The sequence below is a fragment of the Motacilla alba genome, chromosome 2, assembly GCF_015832195.1.
Source record: "Motacilla alba alba isolate MOTALB_02 chromosome 2, Motacilla_alba_V1.0_pri, whole genome shotgun sequence".
In the NCBI taxonomy this organism is placed as follows: domain Eukaryota; kingdom Metazoa; phylum Chordata; class Aves; order Passeriformes; family Motacillidae; genus Motacilla; species Motacilla alba.
This window is the reverse complement of record NC_052017.1, coordinates 106,494,813-106,522,461: the sequence shown is the minus strand read 5'-3', so window position 1 is coordinate 106,522,461 and position 27,649 is coordinate 106,494,813. Positions and strand designations below refer to the sequence as shown.

The window sequence follows — 27,649 nt, the reverse complement described above, 5'->3', positions numbered from 1 at the left end:
AGTTTCCTCAAGCTACTTGAAATACTCCTTGTTAACTAAAGTGTCCAGATCAATTTCTCATTCGCATCTTATTAAAGCTCACTGAAGAAGTTGGGAAAGCATGTTTTTGATCAGAGCACTGTAGAAGCTAGTCCTAAACTCTCTTAATCCTTGAGCTACTTCATAAAATTCCTGAGGAGAACCCCGGTGGGTTCCTGCTTTCAAAGACAGCTTCATCCCACCTGGATGCCAAACAGGGAGAGCAGCTCCACTGTGTGGTGGGAGGGCACTCGGGAAGTGTATGGGGTCGAGGGGAGACAGTTGGAGTGTCATGTTTTACCCATGTTTATCTGACTCACAGTTTCCTAGTGGAATACTAGGATTGTTGAATTATTTGCATGAATAGCTGTCTGCATCCAAAATGACTTGTGCATGCTAGTCTATTCTCTGTATGTTAATGCCTGAATTTCTCTTGTGTAGTCAGTTCATGTTACATGACAACCTTAAATGCCTCGGTGGTGTGCTTGATCAAAACACTTTAGTTTTTTTTTTCCCCTAAGGAAACACACAGTGTCACTGCTCTGAGAAGTCAGGAATTTCTTGTTGGTAGGTAGATGGCTGGGTGCTAGCTTTCAGCATCCCATTCTTGAGAAGAAGTTAAGCTGCTATCATACTGTACTCCACTTTTTTCATAAATATATTTTAAACTTTTATGATCTCTTCTGTCAAGTTTCTGGCTATGCGTCTACATGAGTAGGAGGCTCAAATCAATATTTACAGGGCCTGCTTTCATGCTTTATATATGCAGCTATATTAAGATACATGACTGTGCATTTTATAAGAAACTTATTCAAGGGGAAGTGTTCATCTGATCAGCAATATCTGCTTTTTTAACAATAATAGGAGGATGCTTTGAGCACAGTTGTATAAGGAATGGGCTTTGGAGAAACTGTCAAATATGCTGGCCATTTTGTGACTTGAAAATTGTGTTTAACTGTGGAGAAAAGTGGCCACCACAGCATCATGCTTCCCTGGGGCAACAAGCGTGCTGCCTGCATGCCAGTGGGACAGTGCCACCAAAGTAAGTCGTGTTTTAAGACACAGGAGATGACAGTGTTGGAGATGCTGGACCAGCTAATGGAAGGCTGTAAGCAGGATACAGGATAGATGGCAGAGATATTATTCTGGCTGCACTAGGGAAAATTGTAAAAAAAAGTGGGGAAAAAGGTCCCCATCTGTAAAAAATGGAAAGTGTGTTACCTGTTCCTAAAGCACATTTTTTGGTGACTTGTGAGAAAATTAGCAGTCTCAGTCTGGGTCTTAGTGGGCAAGTATGCTTGCAGTGGAAGCTACTGAACTCGTGCTGGTTGTCCCTGCTGTTGGCAGCCTAGGTGGTGAAGAGTTGCTCTTGCCCCACAGGTGAGCTCCTGACTAGCAGGACAGGGCGACAGCCACAAGAGGAAGCTTGCTCTGCCAGTGGTGCACTTTTTGCCTGGGTGGTCTGCTAGGCTGTTGATGTGATGTTACCTCAAAGCAGCAGACTCCTGTACCAATTTCAGTGGAAAAACAAGACTAATGGGCAAATTTCTACACTCTGTGTCTTTCACTAATCGTGAAAAATAGCAGTTTGATTCTCCATCCTCCTGGCTTTACCATCTTTTTCATATAACTCACTGACTTTTACTTATGGCTTCTTGTCTCTAATAATTTCTTAATGAAGCAGACAATTATATTTTATTTTATCCTGTGTGAGCTGCTTCTCATCATTTATTCTTGTTTCCCTCCACTCCATTTCCACTCCAGGCAAAAATTATTTCTAGTGAAGAAGGGCTGGATGTGTGTCATTCCAGCACTATTGTAAATGACCCTACAGATTTGCTTGCATACCCCATTTTCTCACCTAGAATGCATGCTAGGAAGGTCCTATGGGGCCTGTCCCCATACCCCATCCCCACATCAGTGGCCAAGAGCAGATGTCTGTAGAAGAGAACACAAACAGACAGATAGGCGATGCTTTTCATGTGGGCGTTATAAAGATGTTTGCCACTTCTCACTCTGAGGTGTGATGTCAGAAGCACATTAACCATTAAGAAGCAGACATTAACAGAGTTGCATTGGGCCTGTGGGATGTATGGACCCCTTTACATTTTCCTCTCAAACTGTTTTGATGGGAATGTTGATTACAGACAAGGTAAACTTGTTTGTACTTCATTCATTAATAACAAACTATAAACTGCCCTGCCTCCCCTCCCCACAGGCAAGGCACTTCAGGAGATGCCAGGCAATTAAAGTACTTAAGACAGTAATTACAGTCAAATATACAACAAAAATAAAATCACTGCACATGATTTTTTATGCTTGGTTTTGTTCTGTGCTTTTATTAAACCGCAATTCTTGCCTCACGATTGAACAGGAATCTCTCAACTGGTAATACCAAAGTGTTTGACAAGCCTTCTTTGGTTCATCTGGGTATTTAGCAAACTCTTTGATCATCTTCCTACTGAATTCATCACAGCTCAGATTCCTGTTTTTTAGATGTAACTTGCTATATAAAGCTGGTGTAGCTCTGAGCCTTTGCACCCATTGGTAGGGAAGTGATACCAATGCTATCTGGAAACTTCCTTTCTTACTTTCCTTGCTGGTTTTCTTACTGTGCAAAGAGTAGCATCTCTAGTTGTAGTTATAGTTAGGAGGGGAAGGCTGAATTAGGCTGAGGTGTTCATTTGGCTTCAGATATTTCAGATATTTGAATTGAATCTGGTGCATCCAGAAATAAGTGTCCACAGGTTTAATTTGTGAACCTATTTACTGAGTTAGCATCCTGAGTTAGCATCCTAACTCAGTAAATAGAGAGTTGTGTGTATGTCAGCTCGGTATTTTTAAGTAAAATTCTAAGGGACTTCAGCATTCCAGATAAAGTACGCTTTAAAAAGACAGAAACTTAGCTGTAATGAGATCCAGCTGGTGTGCATAAACCTTTCACATTGTGTTACATAGTTAAGTTGATAAGTAATGTATGGGGGAAAGTTCTGGTGGCTTATTCTTTTGTACTGGAGTTTTACGAGGCTGTATAAATGCTGTAAGTATTTAATGGGGGAAATTCAGGATTAAAAGCAAACAGCTGATGATGTATGGTACAGAAATGTCATAGAGCAAATGTGTAGTATTATCCTTTCAGTAAATATTAGATGACTGAAGCTTGACAGTGTTGACTTATGTTAAAATAGCTCTCATAAGAACAATTTCCAATTGATTGGTTTGATTAATGTGACTATTGCAGATTATGCTGGATGGCATCGGAGTGTAGACCCTCTCTGAGTAATGTTTTGTCTGGTCTTTTTATTCAGTAAAATCTACATTGCTGTGGTATTCAAAGCAGAGGACAGGCTCATGGGCTCCTTACCATAACTTAACAACCTGTTCTCCTTTTAACAAACTGTAATTACAGAAACATAAACTACATCTTCATTTACTTCAACAGTAAGAGCATGGGAGAAGAATGTGGGAAGGCATTCTTTGTGCCGCCATCAATTTACTTGCCTACCCTGCAGTTGTTTCATAAACATCCTCGAAAGCTCCTGAAAATACCGAATGTGGAATGTGCCAAAAGTGGTTAAAATGCAAAACTTTGTCCTCTGACAGACAAGCCCTGGCAAATCTTAGCTTGATGTTACTGCCCTCGGCTGCCCTCCTCCTTTGTGGAAGGCTTTTGCTCGCTTGTAGAGTCAGCAAAAGGAACCGTGTGCCTGCACTTCAGCAGCTACAACAAACCTCGGTCAAGGGATTAGTATCTTTTGGGTGCTGTCATTGTCACTGGTAAATTGAGTTGCCAGGTTTATTCTGTGAACTGGAGCAGAGGAGGCATGGGCATGTAGTCTGTTTTGCCAGCTGTCCTACGGGGGTGGTAGCCCTGGGGAGAGGAGTGGTTAAAAAAGAGTTGTCCGAAATTGCACAGCTATTTGCTGCACGATGATGTCTGAGCCCTCAGCTATCCTCATTTAAAGGGAATGGTCAGGAAGGTATCATAACATATTTAAACCTTAGGTAACTGCTCTTATGAAGAGCATAATTTACAATAATTGCCCCTTTTAATAATGAACTGATCTATTTGAGATGGCTTGATGCCCACTAAATAGTTAAAATGACAACCTGATTTTAAGATGCTGTTACCAATGTAGGTATATTGACCTCGAACTGTTCAGAGGGATATTGTGGGGTGATTTTTCCATAGCAAAGGTATATTATGCTTGGGCACCCTTCTCCAAAAGGGAAGCTGAATTTAAAACTAGAAAGAAATCTTCACTTTCTCAAGATTTATTCAATGAAAGGTGAAAAGAACATTCGGAACATGAGTGAATAATAAAAATCTTCTGGTTATGTGGGTTTGTATGTTCTTGTAAATCAGTCAGCAAGTTCCCAGTCATGACAACCACGTCCCACACTCTGACATTGCAGCCACCACAAAACTCAAGAGAGGGATGTAATCAACCCCTAATAAAAGTGGTGAACCAAACAAGCAGCCTTGAAAAAACCAAGGTGCTGTCTTGCAGATTTCTGGCTTAATTTTTTGCAGACTATCAGTATGCTGATAGACTCTTTAAACCTTCCCCCCTTTCCTCTGTGGGTCTCCACATTGCCTCTTTCTGCTTGATAAAGAAGCAAGTAAAAATGGCATAATGGGACTTCGTTCAGGGAAAATGGGCTGAAGACCTTTAATAGCTTATACATAAGGATTTGACATGGCTCAGTGTTTTGTGATCCTTGTTTTTAAGGAAATGCTCATGTAAAATGTGGAAAAGAAATAGGTTGAAAGACTAAGCAGTGATAATGAGTGCTCCTCTGTTTCTCTCACTGCCCTGGGGGCTGAGATCCCCACTGCTCCTGGTGAAGCCAGCATGAGGAGTTGGGCTGCACTGCTGGGCATCAGCCCTGCTTCAGGAGTTCCAGCACAAGTGAGTTCTGGGCATGTTGCACCATGTCACCCAAATGTCCTGGGTTAAAAAATGAGGATAAAAGAAGCATTGCTGCTCAGCAGCCTTAGATCACTTGGCAGGGCTGTGCTTCTTGCCAGCTTCTCACTGTGTGCAGGACCTGTGAATAGCCAGCAGACCTGCCAAAGCATTAGGAGCAGTGGCTGAAGGTGCTGCTAGAGATGACTGCGTACCCAACACCTTGTGTGCTTCTCCTGTGTGAACTGGCCTCGCTGGAAGTGAGACGTGAGCTTGCTTGAAATTTGGAATGGCTGATTCCAGTGCTCTGCCAGGCTCTAGCCAAAAGCTGGCCTGAAGCGACCCTGCTTGGCTCGAGATCTGGTGGGATCGCAGTGCAGTGGGAATAAGAGGCACTTTGTTCTCCATCATAGATACACTGTGATTAAACTTGGTAGTCATGAGGCCAGATTTACTGCTGTGCTCTCCCTGTTCTGCATTGCACAACAGCACAAACGCCCAGAGAGCGAGCAAATTTGATCCGTGTTTCCTAAGGATTGTGAAATTCTCCTTCTGTACAAATTTGCTGGCTGAATTTAAAGCGTGATTTATAAAAAGGGCCTTTCCTCTTAGAGTAAATGTGATTGCCCTTTTGTAGGGCTGCAAGATAAATGTTCTTAGTCTTCAAGGGAACTTTTTTGGCATGCTATCCTTAACATGGTTTTGGCTCATCTCCCTGCTGTACACTTAACTAACTTAAAGCTATTTAACTGAGATGCAAAAGAAAAATATTGTTTCTTCAGCATTTGGACTTGATGATGGTATACAAGAAACGCAGAGTAAGGCAGGCATTTGTTTTGGACTGTTCAGAGGCTTTTTAAAATCCTCCAGTCTGCTGTGGTTCTTAATTTTGGTCAGTTTCTTCTGATTGCCATTGCAAGTAGACTTTCTCTTGCTAATCTGCTGCCTGAAATACTCTTTGTTCAGGAGAGCAAGTCTCTTTCTGTTGTAATCAGGGCTAGGAATTCAGCTGCAGGGTCACTCTTTGTGCTGTAGAGTTCACTGACCATGTTTTGCTTCTGGCAGTCTTAGCTTTGGCCCCTTTACACAGATCAATGCCAGGCTAACCCCATTTATTGCTACTACTGAATCAAAACTCTGCTTCTCCTATTTAATTTAGCTCAAAATAGATGTAATGCAAACAAGCGTCAGCATGGAAAAAGGGGGAGAAGAAAAAAACATAGTCAGGTTTTTAAAATTAAATATACACTAAATGGTGCCAGGCTGCAAGTGGGAAGAATTATTTGGCATTGTATCATTAGAACCTTTCTAAAAATCAATCATCATCATTGATTCTAATTTGCATATGAGTATTACTGTTTGTCTGCTTATCTTCCATTCCTTTGTTGTGTTTAAAACCATTTATAATGTAACTGTTACTGCTTAAGCTCAGCCATACATTCACATTTCTCCTGGGTTTCTTAGTCCTAGAAGAACCTCCTGGCTTGCTTCACTGTGCCCTCAAGAGGTGAACCTCCATCCTTATTACTGGATTCCACAGTGTCAGCATCATAGAAACTTCCAGACTTGCTTCTGGTCAAGTGAGGCTGCTGTTGGCAGGAGTGTGTTATTCTGGTGAAGCTACTTGATGCTGAGCACTTTGTAAGACTCATCACTGTGAGATGGGTTAAGAGGTTTTGTTGAAGCAAACATGTGGCAGGCAAGACTCCTGTGGCTATCAAACCCTGTGAGTCTGATTGAAATTTTTTCTGTGTCTGTGGCACACCTCAGTGTGAGAAAGTGCTGGGCACCTCAGGACGTATTTGGATTTTAGATGACAAGAGCTTCGTGGCGTGATTGGCATCCAGCCATCTTTCCTGGCCAGGGCTGGAGTTAGGAATTCCACTTGCCACACCTCATTCCATGCTGCTTTTCAAATATGTTCAATAAGGCACACACATACCCTCACCCATTGTTGATTTCTGGATTGAAGTTCTGTTCGTTGTGCAAGGCAGTGTGGGTGGAAATCATGAAATCATGGAAATCATGTTTTTTCTGCTGAAAAATGAAATCTAGCTATTCATCTTTCCACTCTAGCCCCTTTCCCCACAGATAAACCTCTTTCCAAGCTATTCCCTTTTAGTTCTTCAACTCCAAGATGGTGTTCATCAGAAATCAAGTGTCTAGTTCAGTGTATTTGTAATGGGATGGAAGATAGCTGAGGCAATCTACAACTTTAGGATTGTTACTGAAGTTCTCTTACGCTCTACTGGGTGATCTCTGCAAGACTCCTGAAACCCTGCCTGTTTGTTTCAAATGCTCCTTTATTTCTGACATTACAAATCTTCTGTTCTTGAAGCCAGGCTCCTCAAATATATTTTCTGGAGGAGAGATCTATGAACTGAAATGCTTGGCATGTGGGAGGAGTTTGCTTTAGTTTTGGTTTTATCCCCCACTCCTAGCAATTTAATGCCTTCTCCTTCTTCTATCTGCTCTTTCCTTTTCCTTGAAGGGGTCTGTTGTTTCAAAAGGGGATTCTTTGGTTTCCCACTCCCAACATGCACTCCTGTCTCTGTTGCACTCTGTCCTTGCCCTTTTCAGGAAAGCTACAGCTTCAGCCTCTGCTTTCCTCCTTTTCCACACCAGGGAGAGAGCTGATGGTCTCCTCCACTGCTCCTGAGTGGGAGGCAAGCATGAAGTGAGATGCAAGCTGTTAGGCCACCCTGATGTTTCCCTCAAATTTACCTGGTTCCAGACAAAATCCTTCACAGTTATCTCCCATACTTTATCTGAGATTGTTTTTTTAAGGACTCTGGGTGTGATTCCATGTACAATTGCCCCTTTACCTGTCAACTTTTCCTCTTGTGAATATTTCTGCCATTATTCAGGTCCCTATTAGAATGTGATGGGTTTCTTGAAAATAGTTTTTAAAAATTATTTCACCATAGTTGATGGTTTTCTGCACCTGACTCCTTTCATACTTTTGATACTCTAAATTGTTCTTTTAATGATTTTTTTTTTAAATATTTTTTGTCCCCAGTCTTGTAGTCTTTATCCTTTTTTAAAGTTGTTTTTTCTGTATTGCAGAAGATAGGTTCAAAACTCTGTTTGGGCCTAGAGAGGCCCCTGAACAGCATGGTCTTTCTGTCTATTACCACTCAAGACATTCAGTGAGCTTCTTTCCTCCTCTTTGGTTAAATGAAGTCTTCCCCTGCTTCCCTACAAACCCAACAAAAGATTTCTTCAAGTATTATTCTGAATGAGGGTAAGTTCATCTAAAGCTTACTGCCTCAACAGCAGTTTAAATGAGCTGAGCTGAGCTGAGCCTCCTGGCCACTGCCAGCTTCTCTGAGAGCCCTGTTACAGGGCAGCCTGACAGAAGGGACATTTGTTTCATAGCCAAATGCCTGTTGCCCCTTGGTGGCTGGTCGCTGTGGCAAGTGACAGCCTCTGTCCAGGGTTGTCTCACTTCACTTCTGTGTGTTTTGAAAATAATGTGCCTTTATTATGTTTATCTTTTATTTTCTTGATGAAGCTGCTGTTTGCTGGTTTAAGTTTGAGCTGTCCCTTGGAATCATCTAAGGATGTGATTCTTCTCTGTGCAATGACAAAGATAGGGTGACTATTGGTGTATGCCAATGTGTTTTTATTTTCAGTTTTATTGACATGTCTAGTACATTAGAGGCAATAAAAGCTAATAGCTACAGAAAGTGAGATAGGCATTTATCTTTGATTGACAGGCATGGGTTTTGCTGCTTCTTTAAACATTTTCGGGTCCTTTTGTTGCTCAACAACAAAAGTGTTTTGTGTTTTAGTAATGACCAGAGAAATATTACCACAGACTTAGAAGCAGGCTATGCCATCCAAAGGAGTGCATATTGTATATAATGTATATTTCATCCACTCTTCTGAGGTTGTATGCATGGTCTGATTTGGTGTTGGATCAAGTAAAAAAAGCCTTTTAATATAAAATTTAGGGTTTGCTGAGCTATTTAGCAGAGACTGTTTGTCCACAGCTAAATAGTGGATTGCTGCTTCATGAGGTTGGCAGAGGCAGTGATGGCTGTTGTTAGCATATAGCACAGGGTTATATAGATTTAGGGTTAATCACCCCTGTGGGTAAAAAATGCTAAAATTAGCTGCCAAATGGATGTTTTTATCATATAAGCTACAAGGACTACTTGGGGAAATCCCTACGGGTCTGAAAACAATAACCAAAATTGTATTTCTTAGCCATGGATCTTATAGTATCTTTTACATATAATGGAATCAAATGAACCAGATCTAAAATATGCTTTGTTCATGTGCCATATGGTCCTTGTCTTGCCAAGCACTCTTTTTGCCTGCCAGAGCAGACTCCTGTGTTCTCTTTTCCTTGAATCCTGCCCTTCACACTAACAAAACAGAATTGCTGCTTGACCCTCATAGGGAATGGTGGGCATATGACTTTCTCCGTTCTTCCCTGAATACATTTCCAGCGTTTAAGGAAACTCCAGAAAAAGAGGCAAAGTGAAATAAAAAACCTTCATGTGATACTGCATTGAAGGAGCCTTTTGAATTTACTCACAGCTGTATTTAGCTTAGTTTGGGACTTCAGCATCTTCCTACCAGCCATCCAAAACCATACCTGCTTCTGTAAGGAAATTGAAATCCAAAGGTGGACAGATTTTGGAGTAGGGCAGGGGTAGAGAAGTGTCTGGGTCACCAATGGATTTGAGTGCAGGTTTCATGTGCCACATGCCTAGCCCATTCCCAGAGCTCTGGGAAGAAGCCCCCATTGCTGTGTGCTGCCTCGTGCATATTTTTAGCCGGGGGCTGTTTCCTGCCCCCATACAGTGACACCCTTGTGGTGTTATGCTGCATGTCCCAAGGTATTAAGTAACCCACAGGCATTTTGAAATAGTTAATCATAATACGATTTCTCTCACGATAATGTTTGGGTTTTTTCATTCTCCTGCTTGTTATGAAATCTGTAGGCTGATAATTTTAATGGGAGTTACAAGAGGAGAGGAAAAATTCCCAGCTAGCCCTGAAAATGCATGGGAGAGGCGGGTAAATGCTCTCTATTGCAGACCATCTTGACAAGAACCTCCAAAAAGTCTGTCATCTCAGTAAGTTCAACTCTTACCCTTTCCTTGCACTGTTCTCCCTCCTGGCAGTCTCTGTCCCTCTAGTGGGGTTTTGATAAATTATCATTTTCGTGAGACTGGGACATTGCTTTGCTAAGTTCAGCTTCAGAGACTTATTGGAAGGGGAATAGATGAGAAAGAAAGAAAGAAAACTGAGTGACACAGGGGTCCTAAAGGTCAGGGTTTTTTGCTCATGGTGTTTCATTGATCCCGGAGTGAGGAATGTATAATTTAATATTACAATTTCACACCTTATTTCTAATTCTCTACGAGACGGAGCTGTGACTTTCAAAATTGTGGTTCTGTTTACATCTTTATAATAAATTAGATAATTACAAATGTGTGGCTTCAAAACACTTTCATGCCTTTTTCCTGCAGTCAGGTTATAGATGAAGCTGTCTGTTTTACTGGCTACTGCCATAATTACCAAATGGATTCAATGTCTTCAAAATTGCAATTCCAGCTGGGAATATTTTATTACTGGTTGCTTCAAGAAACATCTGGAGAGTGCTTAAAGCTCTTATGTCTTACAACGTTTCAAAGATGTGGTTTTATCAGATTCTTCTGTTTTGTTCCTTACCTTTTTCCTCTTAATATGGCCAGGAGACCTAATAAAGACTTTCTTGTATTTTTTTTAAGCATGGTGGAGGTGATTCTAGATACAAAATTCTTCAGATAGTCCACAAGTGGGGGTGTTTTTGTGTTTTCATGTTCGGTCTGAAGTAGATATCTTCTCTGGATGGGTCAGTGCTATTTCTTTCTGCTCCTAGGTAAATTAATAAACCAAATTTAAAAGTGCAAAGGAAAGCAGGTGGCTGGCTGATTCAAAGGGAGAGGCTATGTTTTTCATCACCACCCTTTCAAAGCCTCTCTGAATCAAAAGAACCATTGGATTGCGAAGGCAAGACCTATGCCACACCAGAAGCTCCCAGTTCAGCAATTTTCCCAGGGTAAAATTATAACTCATGTTTCCTCAGCACAGGCTGTAACTGGCAGCGTTCCTTCTACTTCTAAGGGTGAAATTGCTGGGGGGAGAACAGACATCTAATGTGCCTCTGGAAGTTTTACAATGGGTGTTAGCCTCCCTTTGTGGAAAGGTAGATGTTCTTCTGGAACATACCCAAGGGCAGGTGCTATTCAAACTGGAGTGTAAACTGACTTCAAATAAGGCAGTACAGGCTTCTTTTTGTTCAGTTTGTGAGTCAAATCTAAAGAAGAAAAACCCATTTCTCAAATTCTGACAATTTATGACAATCTTCCAGTTATCCCACTGAAGTCTACATTTTTATGGGTCTTTGAAATCTTCAGAAACAACTGCAATTCAAGACATTAATCTTTATTCATGTACTGCTGATAGAATCTTACCTTGCAAACGTAACAGATTTTAACAATGCTTGTTTTTTAGTGTTACTTCTCACCAGAAGATTATTGGACAGATTGCAAATTTGGTTTAAGAAGATGTAACCACTTGGTTTCTTTCCCACTCAAATTTTGACACCATTTGTAAGGATTTGTTTGACTTTGCATTCAAATATACCAGCATGGTTCTGGCAAAGAGAAGTCCTTTCCTTCTAAACCCAGGAGGGAGTGTTTGTTGTTGTTTTTCCCTTATCCTTATGTGAAGACTCTTGCAAAACACGTGTAGAGTGCCTGCTAGAAGTGGATAAAAAGCAACAGCGCTTGAGTGAAAAGTCTGACTAAAAATTACATTATTAATAAATCTCAACCTACAAGTAGTCTACTTGGGAACAGTTGAAAAATGGATTCCAGTGTTCAGAGTTCCCCTGTTCGTTCCCAGTGCTGTTCCTGGCCCAAACTCCATGTACATGTGGTGAAGGTGGCTGTCACATTCCTGCCTTCACTGGTGCAGGAGATGAGCTGGCAGATGCTGCATCCCTCACAGAGGCAGTGGGAGCTGTTGACTGCTCTGTGCTGGGCTATTCCCTGGGACTGGGGAGAGCTGACTGAGTGGCTGCCTCTTTCAGGGAGGAGCTGTAGACTCTGAATGGAGCCCCAGAGCATTTAGGTATGCTGTCTGCAAAGTAGCTGGCATGCCAAAGCTCTTGCAGCAGGGATTAAATGGTCCAAGATATTTGGATCTATGCTTCTCACTGGAGTGAGTGAAGCCTTGTATGGTGGGGAAGTAGTCTGTCATCTCTGCCCTTTGAAAAAGGTGAAACTCCCTTTGTGTGTGCTTGCTTTCCTATGAAGTACAAGTAAATTCACGTTTTCTCTGCTACCTGAGGTTTGATAGAGGTGCGAGAAGAAAAGCGACCTATTTTCCAGGTTTAAAGGAAAGTAAATGAAACTGTCCTCAGGGCAGCAGAAGCAAAGATTTTAGTATCAAGCTGTAGTGTTGTGGGCAGGGCTGCCAGGCTGCTAAAGGCTCTTCAGACCTGGAAGCCTTTCCCAGGGACTGCTCATCTTTTAATAGTGTTTCTTCCTTTTCTTTCTTTTTTTTTTTTTTTTTAATTGTCCACAATGGCTTCAGTTGTTCTGTGCTCAGACAAGGGAGCACGTCGTGCTTACTGGCTTGTTTCTGCAGTATCTGATGGGATATTGTCCCCTCTTGCAAGTGAGAATAAAGAAGTTTGAGTGAAGGTGACTGAAGCACTGCATTGTGTACCTTGTGAAATATTTTGAACTGGTCATGTCCAGCTCAGGCAGTACAGCTCAGGAGTTACACTTTTGTTTGGTCACTCCTAACTCAGTTTCGTTGCTAATTTGAGTAGATACTGGTGCAGAACAGACAAGCCCTTGGTGGAGCAAGTGGCCTGAAATGCCAGCTGTCCAGCCTGCCTGTATCATAGGACACCCTTAGCAGTGTCATGGCAAGTCTGTTACCTTTGGTCCCATGTCCTCCTGCATCTAAACACTGTGTCCTCCAGCATGGTTAGGGGATGTTTTTTGCCTGCTGCATCCTGGGGTGAGCACCCTGTGATTAGAGTGTCAGGTGGGCAGTGGTGTGCTGTGCACTAACTGGGAGCAGCTTTCAAATCCGGTTTTGCTTGTAAATTAAATGGATGCTTTTGCTGAGTGAGAATTGAATCAGCACCTCTAAAGGCTGTAGAAGTTCTCCTTCCATGGTGAAAGCCAAAGTGTTTGTGTTTGGGGGTAGTGAATCTGGGCTGGACCTTCAAGTTTCGTTTGTTTTTTTTATATTACAGTGAGTTGGATGTATTCCAAAGATCCTGCTTGTGTTAGGGGCTTCAGTCAGATTCTGTGCTGGCCATGTTTGCCACTTGCTTGACCCAAGCACAGCAAGTGTGCACATCAGCCACCTCCTACCGAAGGGTTGTGCTTGACCCAAGGAAGAAATGGGTAGGCAGTGCGGAAGAACAGGGATTGTAATAAATGACAACATTTAGGCTGACCTCAGCACTACTCACTCAAACAAGCAAGGGGCTGAGTTAGTCTTCCATAAAGAGTGCAAACTTATAAAATATTTTGAGGGAGGTATTAAACTTTTGTCTGCAGTTTCGAGGCTTAGGGAGGTTTTCAGAGAACTTCATAAGCACCTGAGAAGATACATCCTGTCTCTGTAAACTTTGCCAAGTTTTTGGACTTGCCTTTACTGCTGTACCGGTGTAGGCACAGGTCCTCATTTGACTTCTGCCATGACGAAAGTGTGATTTGAGCTGTTCTGCTCAAGCTAGTTGTGTGCTATAGACTTGGCTCCTGGGCTCTGGAATTATCAAGGTGCCTCCAAGCTCTTGTCCAAGGGTGGTTTTTAACTGTCCTGCGTCTCCAGGTAGGCAGTTTTCTCCATCCAGCACAAACAAATACCTTGCTTCCTTCAGCCCCTTGCCTTGCATTTGGTTCTCTGCACCTGTGTCATTTATTCTAGGTCCTGGTCAGCTCTGAAATCCCAGCAAGGCTCATTTTACCAAGGAAACGCCACCACATCTCTCCAGCACTTGCAGCACTTAGCATGTGTATGCGCTCTGCAGTGCCAGCATCTCAAGGAGGAGAAGGCTGAAAGCAGCCAGAATTTGGGATGTGCTGCAAGGGACCCCCATCTTGAGGGGCCAGATCAGCGCTCCACTCCAGGGCCGGTGACTCTGGGACAAGGAGAATGTTAAAATTGTCCCATCAGGTAAGTGCTCCAGTCACCACTGCTGTAGCCACTCTGGTGTGACCAGAGGTGTGTTTACCTCCTTTGTAGGCTTGATCTGCATTTGGACTATTTCAGGATACACAGAGGACAGCCCAATACTGTTCCTGACGCCTTCAGGAAAGAGTTTCAGCCAAGGTTTTTGTTTCATGATGAACTATATGCTACACTCTGGCTAAGAGGCACCCTTCTGTGTATCTCTGTCCCTTCTCCCAGATGGCCTTGTGACACCCACCTTTCTAAAATGCATTGCTGCATGTATTTCTGCAAATAATATTGAGTGCCCCAAGCATGGCACTTGTGGTGTGAGGAGTGAGCAGCTGCTTGGCATAGTACATCATCTGCAGTTTGGTGGCTCAGCATCTCCAGAAAACCTTCCTGCTTTTCAAGCTTTCCATTGTATTTGACGGTCTTGCATAGGATAATTTGACCTTCTGTTGTATATTGACAGACATTCAGGGTTTAAAATGAAGCTTCAGAGGTTTAGAATAATAAATCTAGTACTACTGTTGAGTCTCAGTGGACCTGGTGTCTTAGCTTTCTGTGGCATTGAATTGCAGCTGATTGTGTTTTGGGCCTATTTCTCGTGTGACGCTCAAACACAATTGTTCTGGAGTTTTGCCTTATAAACATAATTCCTAATGTTCAGAGTCAGCAATCCTAAACCTTGCAGCTGTGAGAGAAAGGGCAGTTGTATTATATTGATGAAAGACAAAACATGACAGTGCAATCGGCATATTTTTGCTGGGGAAAACAATGGGCTGTTTCTTTGTTTTGCAGACCCAGTGGCAGCAGTAAAGCCCAACCATGTCCTCAGGGAGCTACCAACCATTGGTGTCAGGGTGAAGAAGCAGAAGAAAAGGATGGATGTGCTTACATCTAAAGACTTTTTGACAAAAGTTCTGAGCAATTTCTTTGTGCTTCTGGGCTCATCAGAATGAAGGTGAAGAGAACGCACCATGATGGCATGCACACCTTGAGATCAAAATGCGGTTTGCATGCTCTGTGTGGTGCTCATAGTCATCTTTGACCACCTTACAGGGCTCTGTCTGAGGGCCAGCACAGTTTGGTGTCATCTGTAGATGCTGAGTACCAGAGCCACAGCTAGAGAATTTGGTGTGAGCACATCACCAGCCCATAGAGGTACCCAGGGTGTGATTTTCCCCTTCAAGCAGGATAAGCTCCTGGGTTTCTTGGACACGTAGCTTTGTATCTCTGCCTGCTTGCTACACTTTCCAGAAGTGCTGTTTGTACTATACTGATATTGTTTATGTTGAATAAATGCTTTCTCCAGCCTCTTTGTTGTGGCAACTCTTTTTGCTGAATTCAAAAAAGTGGGGGGGTACTTGTCTAAGCTTTGTGGTGAGACCTGATCATGATTTTTTTTTTAGTCTTTAATGAAATGTTTGTTTTGAAAAAGTGCATCTTCAAAATGGGGACACTTGTGCAGGAGCCAAATCCAAGAGCAGTCCTAATGTTCCTGGTTTGGATGAGGTTCTTGAGCTGCACTTTCCCCCATCCCACAAGCACCCCAGAGTATCAGCCTGCTGTTTATTTCAGAGTGCAGGCACACAGATGTCCCTGACACTTGAGTTTCTGCTCTGTACTGGAGGAAAAGGGATTTAATGCCAGCTTCTGAAGTTTGTTTGCTTTTGGATTCATTCTCCATACAGTGGGATATATGTGTTCAGATTCTTCTGCTGGAGGTGGCTGATGTGGATGTGTTAACTGCTGTTTGCAGTTGTTTCTGGGCACCAGGCTTTTGTGAGGAGAAGCATCTGTCTCATGTCTCTCTGTTGTGAAAAAAGGGTAATGAACACAGACTGACTTGATGCGTTAGAATAAACTACTGCGTGATTATTCCTTCTAATGTCTAGACAAATAAGACAAGCTTGCCCTCACCTCCCCCAAAAAAATCTAAGGGAGTTAGAAATGTGTACATTTGAGTTTCTCTGCAGTAATAATTGCTGGGGCTTTGACAGGGAATATATATGCTACTGAGTAGCATATAGACTTCTGATTGAGCTGGGCTGGCTTACAGGGAAGACATTGGCTAAAATAATTCCAGCCAGCAGTGTCTTGACCTGCAAACTAAAATGATCCTCACAGTCCAGTGAGTCAAGCAGACAGTTTGTACTTGAATGTCGGTCCTTCTGTGCCTGAGCTTGGGTTGTCTTGTAGTGGCATGGTTTCTGTCATGGTTTCTGTCTTAAGAAGGGAACCAGGATGACTTTACTCAAGACCACAGAGTGTAAATAACACTTAGGACACCAGTGCTAATATTTTGAGGGGAGGAGTAAGCCTCCCGTCTCTTTGATTTTTGTACACTTAGCACATTGTAGTGACTCATGTTCTTCAGATATCTCCTATTCCTTCTACTTGCTACCAGAACGTTGACATGGTTCCTATGTTATTGTCATTTGGCAGACCAGTTGCACGAGTACACATCTCAGCCCTGCAGCTACTGTGGTTTGCTTCAACCCAGGTGGAAAGGCTTACTCTTTAGCAATGTTTTTGAGTGGAGCTGGGGTATACAAGAAAAGGCAGGGAGAGGAAAAGGGATTTCTAAATTCTTCTCCATGATCCTTGGCCCCCTTTGGTAGGAAGGCTTCTAAATATACAGTTTTTTGTAAATCCCAGAAGGAGCTGTTAAGGCAGGGCTGTTTTTGCTTTTGCTGAGCCTACAGGAGGGCTTGCCTAGAGCAGAAAATGTGAAGCAGGTTCAGATATACTCTAAAGACCTGTGCCTATGAGCTGCTTGTTGTGGAGAGACTCCTTCAAATATCAACAAGGAAGCGGAAGAGCCCCAAACTGCTCCAAGAGCAGTGCTTTTGTGTGCTAAACAAAAAACAAAAACTGAAAAGTTTTAGACAACCTAATTGCCTTTTGCCTGCCTAGGACACAGAGTTTGGCACTTTTGATTACATAGTTTTACTCACTCTGAGTGAAAGTGGGAACTAATTTTTATGAAAAGTTGTTGGAGGTGGGCGGGAATCATCTGGATATTAATAATGATAAATCCTTTACAGGTTATTTGAAGTATTTTGGTTCATGGAACTGTTATAAAACTGTATTTCTGTTCTTACCTTTTTTTTTTTTTTCTGTAGGATAAATAATAAAATGTTTGAGAAGGAAAGCTATGAGGGGTCAGACTGTTGACAGGTCAGGAGGGTCGCTGGCCATCCAGCCAGTGCAGGTGGTGGCCATGGTTTGTGCCCCACTCATGAACAAAGCTGATGCAGTTCCCAAGGCAGACAACAACCTCTGTGATCTCCTGTGTGGGAACAAACGTGGCTGAGCTCTGAACCCATTCCTGGGTTCATGTCTCACCTGCCTGACACCAAGAAATGCTTCTGAAGAGCTTTTTGATTCTTTTTGTTGTCAGCTGTTCCAGATAGCTTGCTGGAGCCCGTTGAGTTTAGTTTCTCTGACTCCCTTCTCTCCACCTGTAATTCTTGCTAAGGAATTGTATTTGTAATCACATTAGGTGGTGGAAGTTTAGCTTACCAGCAGTGCCTTGTTTTAATTACTTTTTACGAAAGCTTGTTCACTTCCACATTTGTAATAAACCAACACAAACCATGTACTTCTTCAGAGACTGTTTGCCCCGTTATCCTTTCCATAGCTGAACAATACAGTGATTTAACTAATGCAGTTATATAACTCTGACCTGTTAAATGCTGTACCCATTGGATGGTGATCTTCTGTGCTCTGACAGTGCTATTGAGTTGTGCCACATTTAAAAAATGGGATTTTTTTATGGACTTGCTTCACTGAATCCCATTTTTGCTTTAGTTTCTCTGTGGCAACTGTATTAGAAATACAATTGTTTAATTTCAAAGTATCTCCAAAATGGTACTGGACTGTTTTTATGCAGGGAAATGTGCTTTGTGGGCTGAGACTGAAGCAAGGTTAGCATTGTTGTGCTTAATATCAGCCACTGAGAAGAAGGACTTTGTTTCATGAGACACAATAAACACAGGTAACTTGAAGAGGAAATGTTGAAAAGGAGGAGGATGAAGTAAAAGAGCAAAAGGTTTTACTGTAAAGCATTTTTATTTCTTGGGAGTTTTAGTAGGTAAACTGTGTAAACGGCAGCTTGGTTTTGACTTGGGTTTGGAAACTGGTTCCCTTTTCTTCTGCTTTGTGGGTTCTTTTGCCTTTTAAAATGCCCACGGTCCTCCAGCCTACCTCCCATCCTGGCAGTGATGTTTATACTACACATTCTTCTACTGTTTTGTGCAGCCAGTGCTATCACAGCTACGCTGAATGAGGTTCCAGCCTAACTACAATATTAACCCTGCAAATCTGTTCATTTTCTCTCGAGCAGCCCCAGGCAGGGTATACAGGAGAATGTGTCCAATTGAAAAACTGTGACAGACTCGGTGGTGCTGCACTGTGCTAAATTGCAAGAGAGCTATGTTTTTTTCTGCCAGAGAGGATCCTGTGAAGGGACATGCTGGTGTCCGTCTCGTACAAGTTACAGAATTTATTTTTCGTTTTAGTCTCAACTTTCATTGATAATTTTATCTTTATTTTTGCTAAACTGTCTGCTTTTAGGCTCTGACATGTGTTCCTCAGACCTGCTGCTTTCCTCCTGCTAATCGTCCAACGCATGCTCCCCCCACCCCTAGTTTGTATCAGTCCTTGACTTCTTACTTTCAGCTTTGTAGTTGTTGTTTTTAATTTTTTCTTCATTATTTTACTAAATACCGCTCTGCAGATCAGTAGCATCTTGGGTGGTGGTTGTACCACATAGCATTTGTAGCAGACATTAGTTTTGCATAGCGTGTGTACCTTATTTTGTCTGGACTTGTCTTCTTTGCGCTGCAGGCACCTCCTCCAGCAATTGTAGTGATTAAGCCTGGTATTTCTGCAGATTTATATTAACTTCTGCTTATAAAGAAAGAGAAGAAACCCAACCCTTCCCTCCCCCCCCCCCCCCCAACCTCTAAACTTGATGTTTTTCTTCATTCCCGTAGTTTTTATCAGTATTAGACCAAAGCTTGCTTTTGTGTATGAGAGAAAATTAGTTAAGTACCTTGTGGTTTATAGATGCCTTTTGTTACACACTGCTCGGATCTATTGTGCAACGTTGGCCTGTAAATCATTTCAGCCAGACGATTACCTGGCTCACGTTGCCTTTGTGATCTGAGCCCTTGAATAGCCATGAAAACTGGAGGAACGCTGGTTTTGGCGGCGGCGGACTTTGCCGGCCCGAGCGCCCCGTGACTCTCTCTCTCTGATGGCCGCGCTCCGCTTTGCTGAGGTTTGCTGCCTGGCTCCGAGGAGATGTTTACAAGGAATCCATTACTTTGTGCGGCCGAAAGACGGTGTTGAAAGAACAAAGGGAGTTTTGTGATGAAGCGTATCTGACTTCTCGCTGCTTTGCTTACCTTTTAAATGTAAAACTCGGTCATTTGCAAGGGCTTTGAGTTCTCAGGGCATCCCTATAAGATTCCGCCCCGTGTGGAGCTGTCCTTCAGTCGAAAGCGGGGTTGTCTCAAAACCGCTCTCGAAAACGCATTTCTATTTTAATCCCCAACTTTGCCTGCCGCCTGCCTTCCTGGCTCCAGCTCACCGCCCTGCCCTGCCCCACCCGCAGCGCGCAGGCGGCCGCCGCTCGCTCGGCGCGGCTGCCGCGCTCCCGCCGTGACTCAAAGTGGGTTCCGCCAGCGGAGCATCGGCCGCCGCTCCGCGCTCAGCCCGCCGGCCCCGGGGAGCCGCTCAGACCTGCAGCCTATGCGCCGCACGCGGGGGCAGCTGTCGCCATACGTATAAACTTTTAAATGGAAAATGTCTTTCTCAAAGGCTGTCGATGTCCAGTGGTCTGCAGTCCATGAGCAGTTGACTAGTCCAGGTGTTTCTGCTTCTGTTCCTGTGCTATGTGAATTGGGAATTCAAGAGAAGAGTGTGCAGGATGGAGGAGTTGAGGGTTTGTATTCCTGTTCTGGTGGTACGGCAGTGACGGAGGGCTTGGGAAGGAACAGAAAGTCTACCTGGGGTTGTCTCAATTAAGGAAAATATCATTCTCAGTCTTTTTGTCTGTATCTCCTTCTGTTCGTGCTTTCCTCAGCTCTTAAAAATGAGAATGACCCTTTTTGTTGGTGTGGATTGACGATCGCGAGTAGTGTTCAGGAAAAACTTGTTTTTGAACGTGATTACTTCTTTGTGGGTTCTATCAGTGCGTTCTGCCCCATTTATTTAAAATGTAGCCATGTCAAACTCTCGGAGCTGAATTAATTTTAAAAACTGCTGAATGTCTGTGCTTTACTAAGATAAAAGTCGTAATCTGAGGCTTTGAGACAGTCCTATTGACTCAAGACTGGGGGTTTCTGTAAGGTTTTTGAGGAGATCATTAACCCAGGTCTATCTTTTCACAGGACAGTCGGCCCAATATGTCAAGACCTCTGATCACTAGATCCCCTGCATCTCCATTGAACAATCAAGGCATCCCCACTCCAGCACAGCTCACAAAATCCAACGCACCAGTTCACATTGATGTGGGTGGGCACATGTATACCAGCAGCTTGGCCACGCTTACAAAATATCCCGATTCCAGGTAACTTTAAAAAGCTTCTTCTGCATGTCTTTGGCAAACTCCTTTTCTTCCTTTTCGTGCTTGGACGTCCTGGGGCTGTCTCAGAATGATGAATTTAGCTCCTTTTGTTTCAAAATTAAATTAGCTTTCTTTGTCAGTAGGCAGTTAGAGACTTACTTTTGTTTCCCTGCTCCACTGTGTTTCTGACAAATGGCACTTCTGCAAATCCTGATGCGTGCGTACTGAAACAAAGCTGAGAGAAAAGAGCACTTACTTTCTACCACCTAGGATTCTGGGTTTATGCCAGGGCACCCATGCTGTGGTTTGTTACATTCAAAAACTGTAGTGATACTGCATTTAATCCCAAAGGTGGGGGTGTTGGAGTATTTGTTTTGTTTCCTTTGGAACAGTAACCGCTCTCCTGTGCTGTCAGCACGCCATCTCAGATGTGTCACTTGAGGCAAAGGCGAGGTTGAATGAAATAAACTCCAGGACAGTATTAACTGAATACTTTTTATAGAATCTTAGGACTTTTCGCATAATTAGGCTCTTAACTCTCATGTACCTTTTGAGTGAGGTATTTGTGACTGGTAGCTCACTGGTATTAAGCAGTCAGAGAGCAGCTGCATGTGTAAGCAAATGGTGCCTGTAGAGTAGCTAAAACAAGAGTGCATCTCTAAGAAATCTAGAGTGCGTGTAGCAGTGTGTGTGGGCATTACCTGGTGGTGCTGGCAGACAAGCAGTGTAGTGGTACTGTAACTCTAAGAGTTGGTTATGAGACAGCAGGAAGTCATTGTGTCCACAGTATAAATCTCTACCTTGCCCTTCGCTGCCTAATCCTGCTCTAGAGGGCCGGTAGTGTTCCCATTGTGTTCTCTCCAGTCTGAGGGAGGAGATTTTCAGTTTCTTGATCCCACAGCTCTGACCTGCCTTTTCAAAGGGCACAAAGCCCACTTCACGGGATGTGACTTCGTTCAAAGCCTGGGTTTCACTTGATGCTGCTGCCTCTGCATCATCAGCTCATAGTGTTAGGTGGGCTGAAGTGTTAGGTGGCTCCTGACAGGGCTGGAGGAAGAGAGCCTTACACACAGCGAGGCACGTGGCCTTTCTTGTGACAGCCTCCTCAAGGAAGGCCCGGCAGAGGGGAGCAAAAGAAGCCATGCCAGAGCCTGGGTCTGCCAGGAGAGATTGAAGTAATGTCTGGGAAAACTTGAACTGTTCTTCGAAAACCAAATCTGTTCTTTTGGGGTTTTTTTTTTAGAAGCTTCTTTTGTTCAGCTTCTAGTAGTTGTGATTGCTTCATGGGTTTTTTGGTAGTTGGAGCAGTGATGGTGTCTGACACTGTTGTGTATGCAGAATGAGAGGCTGCTGCTTCTGTTTTCATGTCAAATTCACAGAGAGAGTGTATTACTTCAAGTGAAGAAACACTAAAATGTCATTCAAAAATGTGTCTGATGGCAGTGGAATTTAAGCTTAATGTATTCTGTGCTCAATTGAGCCATTGTAGCACTTGAAAGTGAAAGCTATGCCTGTAGTATCAAAGCCAGTTTAATAAATTAAACATTTTAAAAGCTCTTCAAATATAATTTAAAGAAAACCCAAACTCTGAGTTATAGTCATTCTGTTTCAAGTCGTTCTGACATGTGTTTGTGTTTCAGTTCTGATGGTGTCTTTTGAACCTCTTGATGAGTGAATATTTCCAGCATAGCTGTTAGAACCTGGAATTCCCAGCCACTTCCAGAACTTGAGAGATTTTTTTTTTTACATTAGCAGCTTCAAAAGAGCAATTATTATACTCGTTTGAATGTCAAGACAATGGCATGAAGCAATATGCAAGTAATCATGATATAGTTGTTTGGGTTTTGTCTGAGATTTTGCCATGAGGTTTTTTTCCAGTGGAGGGTTGGGATGTATATATGTGTGTATATATCTGTACATATTTATAGAAAGTGAGTTCTAGGTAAAAATTATCCAGTAATATTTGGACATAAATACAAATTGTTTCTTGAAACCTGGCCTGGTCAGTTTCATATCTAGCTAGACTCTAACTTCTTTACTCAACTTTAGCACAAGGTTTTTGTCAACACTGCTTGTATGTTTCCTTTTCTGCCAATATCACATGTATGAATGATATCAAGACTAAGGAAGGTCTCATAGATATTTTTGGGCCAGTTGAAACCTCCTGAGACTTACTGTTATATGAAGTATTTTCTATGAAAAATAAGGTCTTGATTATCTTGCCTGAAAGAGCACTGCTGCAGGGATGAGTCAAGGCATCAGTTACAGGCTCCAGCATGTAACAGGTTGAGACACGAAAGTCATTAGGTTTCTGACTCGTATTACATGCAGTCTAAGGGCCAGAAGCCTAAAATGAACCTTTCATCTGTGGGCCAGGTACCAGAGTCATCTTTCTTTGTGAGATTGAAAGGGTGATATTCAAACCAGCAGCTCTGGAGTCACTCTGACTTGCTGGTGTGAGGGAGACCTATTCTGACAGAGCAGTCTCTGCTTTGGAGCAACTGTACTCTTGCTTCTTCTTTTGGAGTCAATAGCCCCTCATCTTGTACCTCGCCATTTTCTTCCTCCTGGACAGTAGAGTACGAATTGGAAAGAGTACTTTAAAAAAAGAGTTCCTTAAATGATATCAGGTAAAGACTTGTAGCTTGAAGGGATCGTTTTCCATAATTCTTCTGTTAGGTTCCCCAGCCTGGTTTGTGCCTTGACATGTAAAATGCCTACTGACAGATACCTATTCATCCCTCCAAAGAAACCTTGATGTGACTGTAAAAGTGTCTTGCTACTGTTGCTGGATCTGTGCCCTTTGCTTTGGAAAGACAATTGTGGATTTCTCTCAAATGCTCTTGTGCTTGAAGAAGCCAAAGAATCAGAACCGATCTGTGTTTTAGGCAAAAGCTGGCTCGGTGAAGCAATCGACAGACAAGCAGCTTATCTAATAGATGGTTTGAATTGAGTAATCCTAGAATTATAAATTCTGAAGCTAAAATAATGTTTTAAAAAGCCCTCAAAGTTAATTTTAAAATGTAGTAGTGTATAATTTCAAAGAGGTCAGTTATAATCCAGACTAGGGAGAACCTGTTGTTTTCACAAGGAAAATCCCCTATGAATGCTTCAGCTCATCAACAGGCTTCAGGTTCTCCCGAGAAACCAGTGAGACCATGCCTCAAACATGGTCTCATGAAGCTCAATAATACAATTTGCAAGACTTAGGCTTTGGGAAGAAGCCTAAGTTTGAATCAGCCTGTCTACCAAGAAGACCTAATGTAAGGTCTCTGCTGAAATAAATAGCAATTTTCTTTTAAAGCCTGAGGAGAGAGCAGGTGTCCTTCTATGTAGCTGTCTCCACTGAGACTGTAGAACTTGGTGCATTCAGCCCTGCACAGATTGTACAACCTTTGGGTTACTTGAAGTTACCAGATCTTCAGGTTGGTATCTGGCAACAGTGAGCTATCTGATAAAGATTTGGGTGTACAATTTTTTTTTTTTTTAATTGCTTGGTTTTTGAAAATAAAGATTTTTTTAAAATAGGGTTTTTTTCCCCACAGACCAGGAAAAAAAATCCAGGAAAGGACCCAAGATGAGGGTCTGCTAAAGGAGCCTTTCTCCCCCAAGAGTTCAGGCACATGCATGGAGTGCCATTATTCCCCATGGTCACTAAAAAGTTTGAGAACGGGTTGAGGTGTTAGGGTTTGTGATTGTGGAGAGAGGAAGCACTGGCTGGTTAGCTCTGATACTTTAACCCAAGCAGCATACTCTCCTTCCAGTGCATGATCATCTTGCAGCAGGACAAACCCTTTGCTTGGAGTCGTCATTCCTACGCCTCTCAGACTTAATGCTGTCTGCACAGCATCTACCAAAAGTTATTGTGTACCAGGCTAAGACAACCTCAACTGACTATCGGAGCTGAATGGGAAGATGTTGGACTTTGATCATACAAGCATCAGCTGTCTGATATCTCTGATATCAGCAATATCAGCAGTGTTGTCTATCTTGTATGTTCAAAGCATCTGAACTTTTAATTAGGTCTGTCCAAATCATCTGGTACAAATATTTGCATAACACCATACCATTGGATTGCCACATCACACATTACCACCACAGAATGGGAAAAAATCACTTAAAACCTTGTATATAACTTTGTAGAACCTTTTGGAGTATCTGTTTGTGTTGCTACATCTCCCATCTTGAGTTACTCCCTGCATATGAAGATGGATTCTTCTTATACAGTATTTCACAACCCTTCCATATTTCTGCCCAGGGCTATTTCAGGTTTTCATATGAACCAATCCATTCGTGTCCCAGTTTTCTTACCCAATCTTCACTCTCAACCCTTAGGGAAATTAAATTTCACACACTTGGATCCAGTTAGGACACTGGCATTTTTTATTTTTTTTTATTGGTAAGGGTTTCTTTTGCATCAGGAGCACAGAATTACTTAGGAGAATGCCCAGACTGTCCTTGGCCTTTTTTGACAGAAAGACTTATCCTTCACAAGTTGTGTAGGTAGACTTCCAGGGACGTGCTGTGAATCAGGCAGCACTGCTTGCCTGTATCAGAGCTCTGGCAGTTTCTGCTATCAGTCCCCAGGTCCAAAACAAACTGACATGGCCCTTAGCTCAAACTCCTGCAAATTGCAGCACCATGCTGGAGACTTCTGTCTTGGTAGGAGACCTGCTGGGGTGAGGGTGGTCTGCGCTTTGCATAGACCTCCCTCTGTAACACCTCCATGAAAGCAGCCCTGTCACAACTTTCCTACTCACCTTGGAAAGTACCTCCCAAACTGCTCTAAATTATGCTAAACTTGAAGAAATACAAAATTTTCTAACTAATGAGCATTTGGTGATTTGGGTTTTTTAAGGAAATATTGGGAGAGTGAGTGTTACTGCATCTTTATTTCCACTATCCTTATTTGGATCTTGTATTCCTGAGAGGTACAGCTCTATCTGCATCTTTCTAGAATAGCAACATCAAGGGCAAGCTTCTGTGAAAGAGCAACCCTCTGTGAAAGTTTTCAGTATTGCTGTAGCCAGCTTTGTCTGCTGTATTAGCATGAATGGTCCAGGTCACCACTTTTTAATGTTTTGTAACATTCCTGGTGGGAGGGAAATAGGCAGAAGAAGTTGGCATAGAGTCAGTTCAGTCTTTATTATCTATTCTGTCTTACTCATCTCATTGTTCACCTTTTATATTTCATCATTTGATTGCTGCATGGTCTTGTGGCAAGGAAAAGTGAGGGCCTGGGACAGGGAAATACATTGACTCTCACTGACCTGTTCTGTGACCCAAGATAACTGATATAACTTTGAGCTTCACTTGCTTCCTACCAAGGTTAACGAAAAAGCAATTTGTAGAGTGCTTTGGGATGATGATTGAAAGTGTAAAAGATTACTATCTTTAAGCATAAATATTTATAGATCTAGTAACTGAGATGGAGGTTGATGATGTTGGTATCATCAGTAACATGTATTAATAAAAAAATAACTGTTGATCCATGAGGACCAGACTCAACACAGTCAGGAGTACAGTTGTGTTGGTTAGTGTAACCACATATACAGACTTGGAAAGAAAATGGAAATAGAACTGTGAATGATACTATACTTTATGCCCATTTAAAGAAATTCAGAGAATTTGCACAACTGATATTTTAAAGAGATCTCTCTTGCAACACACATCTATCAATAAAGAGCTTGGAGGGGTATTTTCTGGTCCTGGCTGAACCAAGATTAATTGTAGCTCTAGGTATGTATATTGAACTTAGGGTATATATTGACCTCGTTTTGCCTCAATTAATGATCACCACAGGTCAGTCATCACTGTTGCCTCAGTAGAAGTAAATATTTTTCAAATTGTAGTCCTGTAATATGTTTAACTTGCAAGGTCAGCAAGTTGCTGCTGTTGCTTGTGGCTGGTGACTGGTGAAAGAAATAGCACCAACAGATTAGCAGGTTCTCACATCATGTGGTCAGTAACTGGTGTGGTGAGTCATCATTGAAAGGGGCCACAAAATTGATGTCTGTCTTCCTGTTCTAAATGTCAGTAAAAGTGAGCTTATGTGTATTTACTTGGAGGGTAAAAAGCAATGTCCTGGACTTGTTCAATGCTTCTGCACTCAGATCTGTAAAATGACAGTAAAATCAAGACAGTGGATTGTTGGAGAGCTCTTTGCACATATGTAGAGCAAGGGAAAGTAGATGTGCAGACTTGATGCTACAGGGGTTTATGACATGCTGTTCTGGCTGCCTGGCCATGACAGTGTATAAGGAAATATATTCAGAGGAATATGTGTCTGCATCCAGGAGTGTTAGAAAGCTAAATACTTCAGCTCCTTATTTCTGAGGCTAGTAATCCTAGAAGTAACAATCATTTTTTCTTGAGGGGGAAGAAGAAAATCCATAGTTATATAATCAGTGTAGGGATTCTTTTGCCAGTTGGCTTATGTGGGTTTGTAGGGGCTGGATCAGCCTGTAAGTCCAGCAGAGGGGAGGTTGTCAATAACTAGTTTAAGGCTCTGTGCTTTGAGAAATCACTTGATTGCAAAGGCTGCTTGGAATCCTTGGTGGATGGAAATTGTGGATGGGAACCTTACAACTTCTGTATTTTTCTGCCCAATAGCATGGTTACATAAGCTAGACTGAAGGCACCCAAGCAGTATTTCTCAATATACCTGACCAATACCTGGGAAGATAAAACAACGTTCTGAGTCTCTGGGTCTCGCTGACCTAATAAGAAAAAATCCCATTAGAAGCTGAGGTGGCACTGAAGTATTCTTCTTATTGGTCACTTCTGACAGGGCCCAGGTTTGAACCGTAGTCGTGAGATTCAGTGGTTTGTTTTGCCTTTTGCTGTACTTACAGAGGTTCCTGATGGCAAGGAGTGTGTTAGCACAAGGTTCTCATTCTGCTCCCACATAAACTGTTTGTACTTCATTGGTCTTTCATAA

The 27,649-nt window shown here is 42.4% G+C and overlaps 1 protein-coding gene across 9 annotated transcripts in view; it reads left to right on the top strand.

Annotated features, from left to right (window-relative positions):
* Positions 1 to 27,649, top strand: part of KCTD1 (potassium channel tetramerization domain containing 1) — a 100,211-nt gene that overhangs the window by 46,425 nt on the left and 26,137 nt on the right. For 8 of the 9 annotated variants that reach the window (XM_038127406.1, XM_038127405.1, XM_038127408.1 and 5 more), the window contains one exon: positions 20,534 to 20,712. In XM_038127406.1, coding sequence (XP_037983334.1) covers positions 20,549 to 20,712 — 164 coding nt within the window. In that variant the 5' untranslated portion in view covers positions 20,534 to 20,548. Of the gene's footprint in view, positions 1 to 19,616; positions 20,086 to 20,533; positions 20,713 to 27,649 lie in introns of those variants that run through there. The other variant, XM_038127404.1, reaches the window with a different exon arrangement.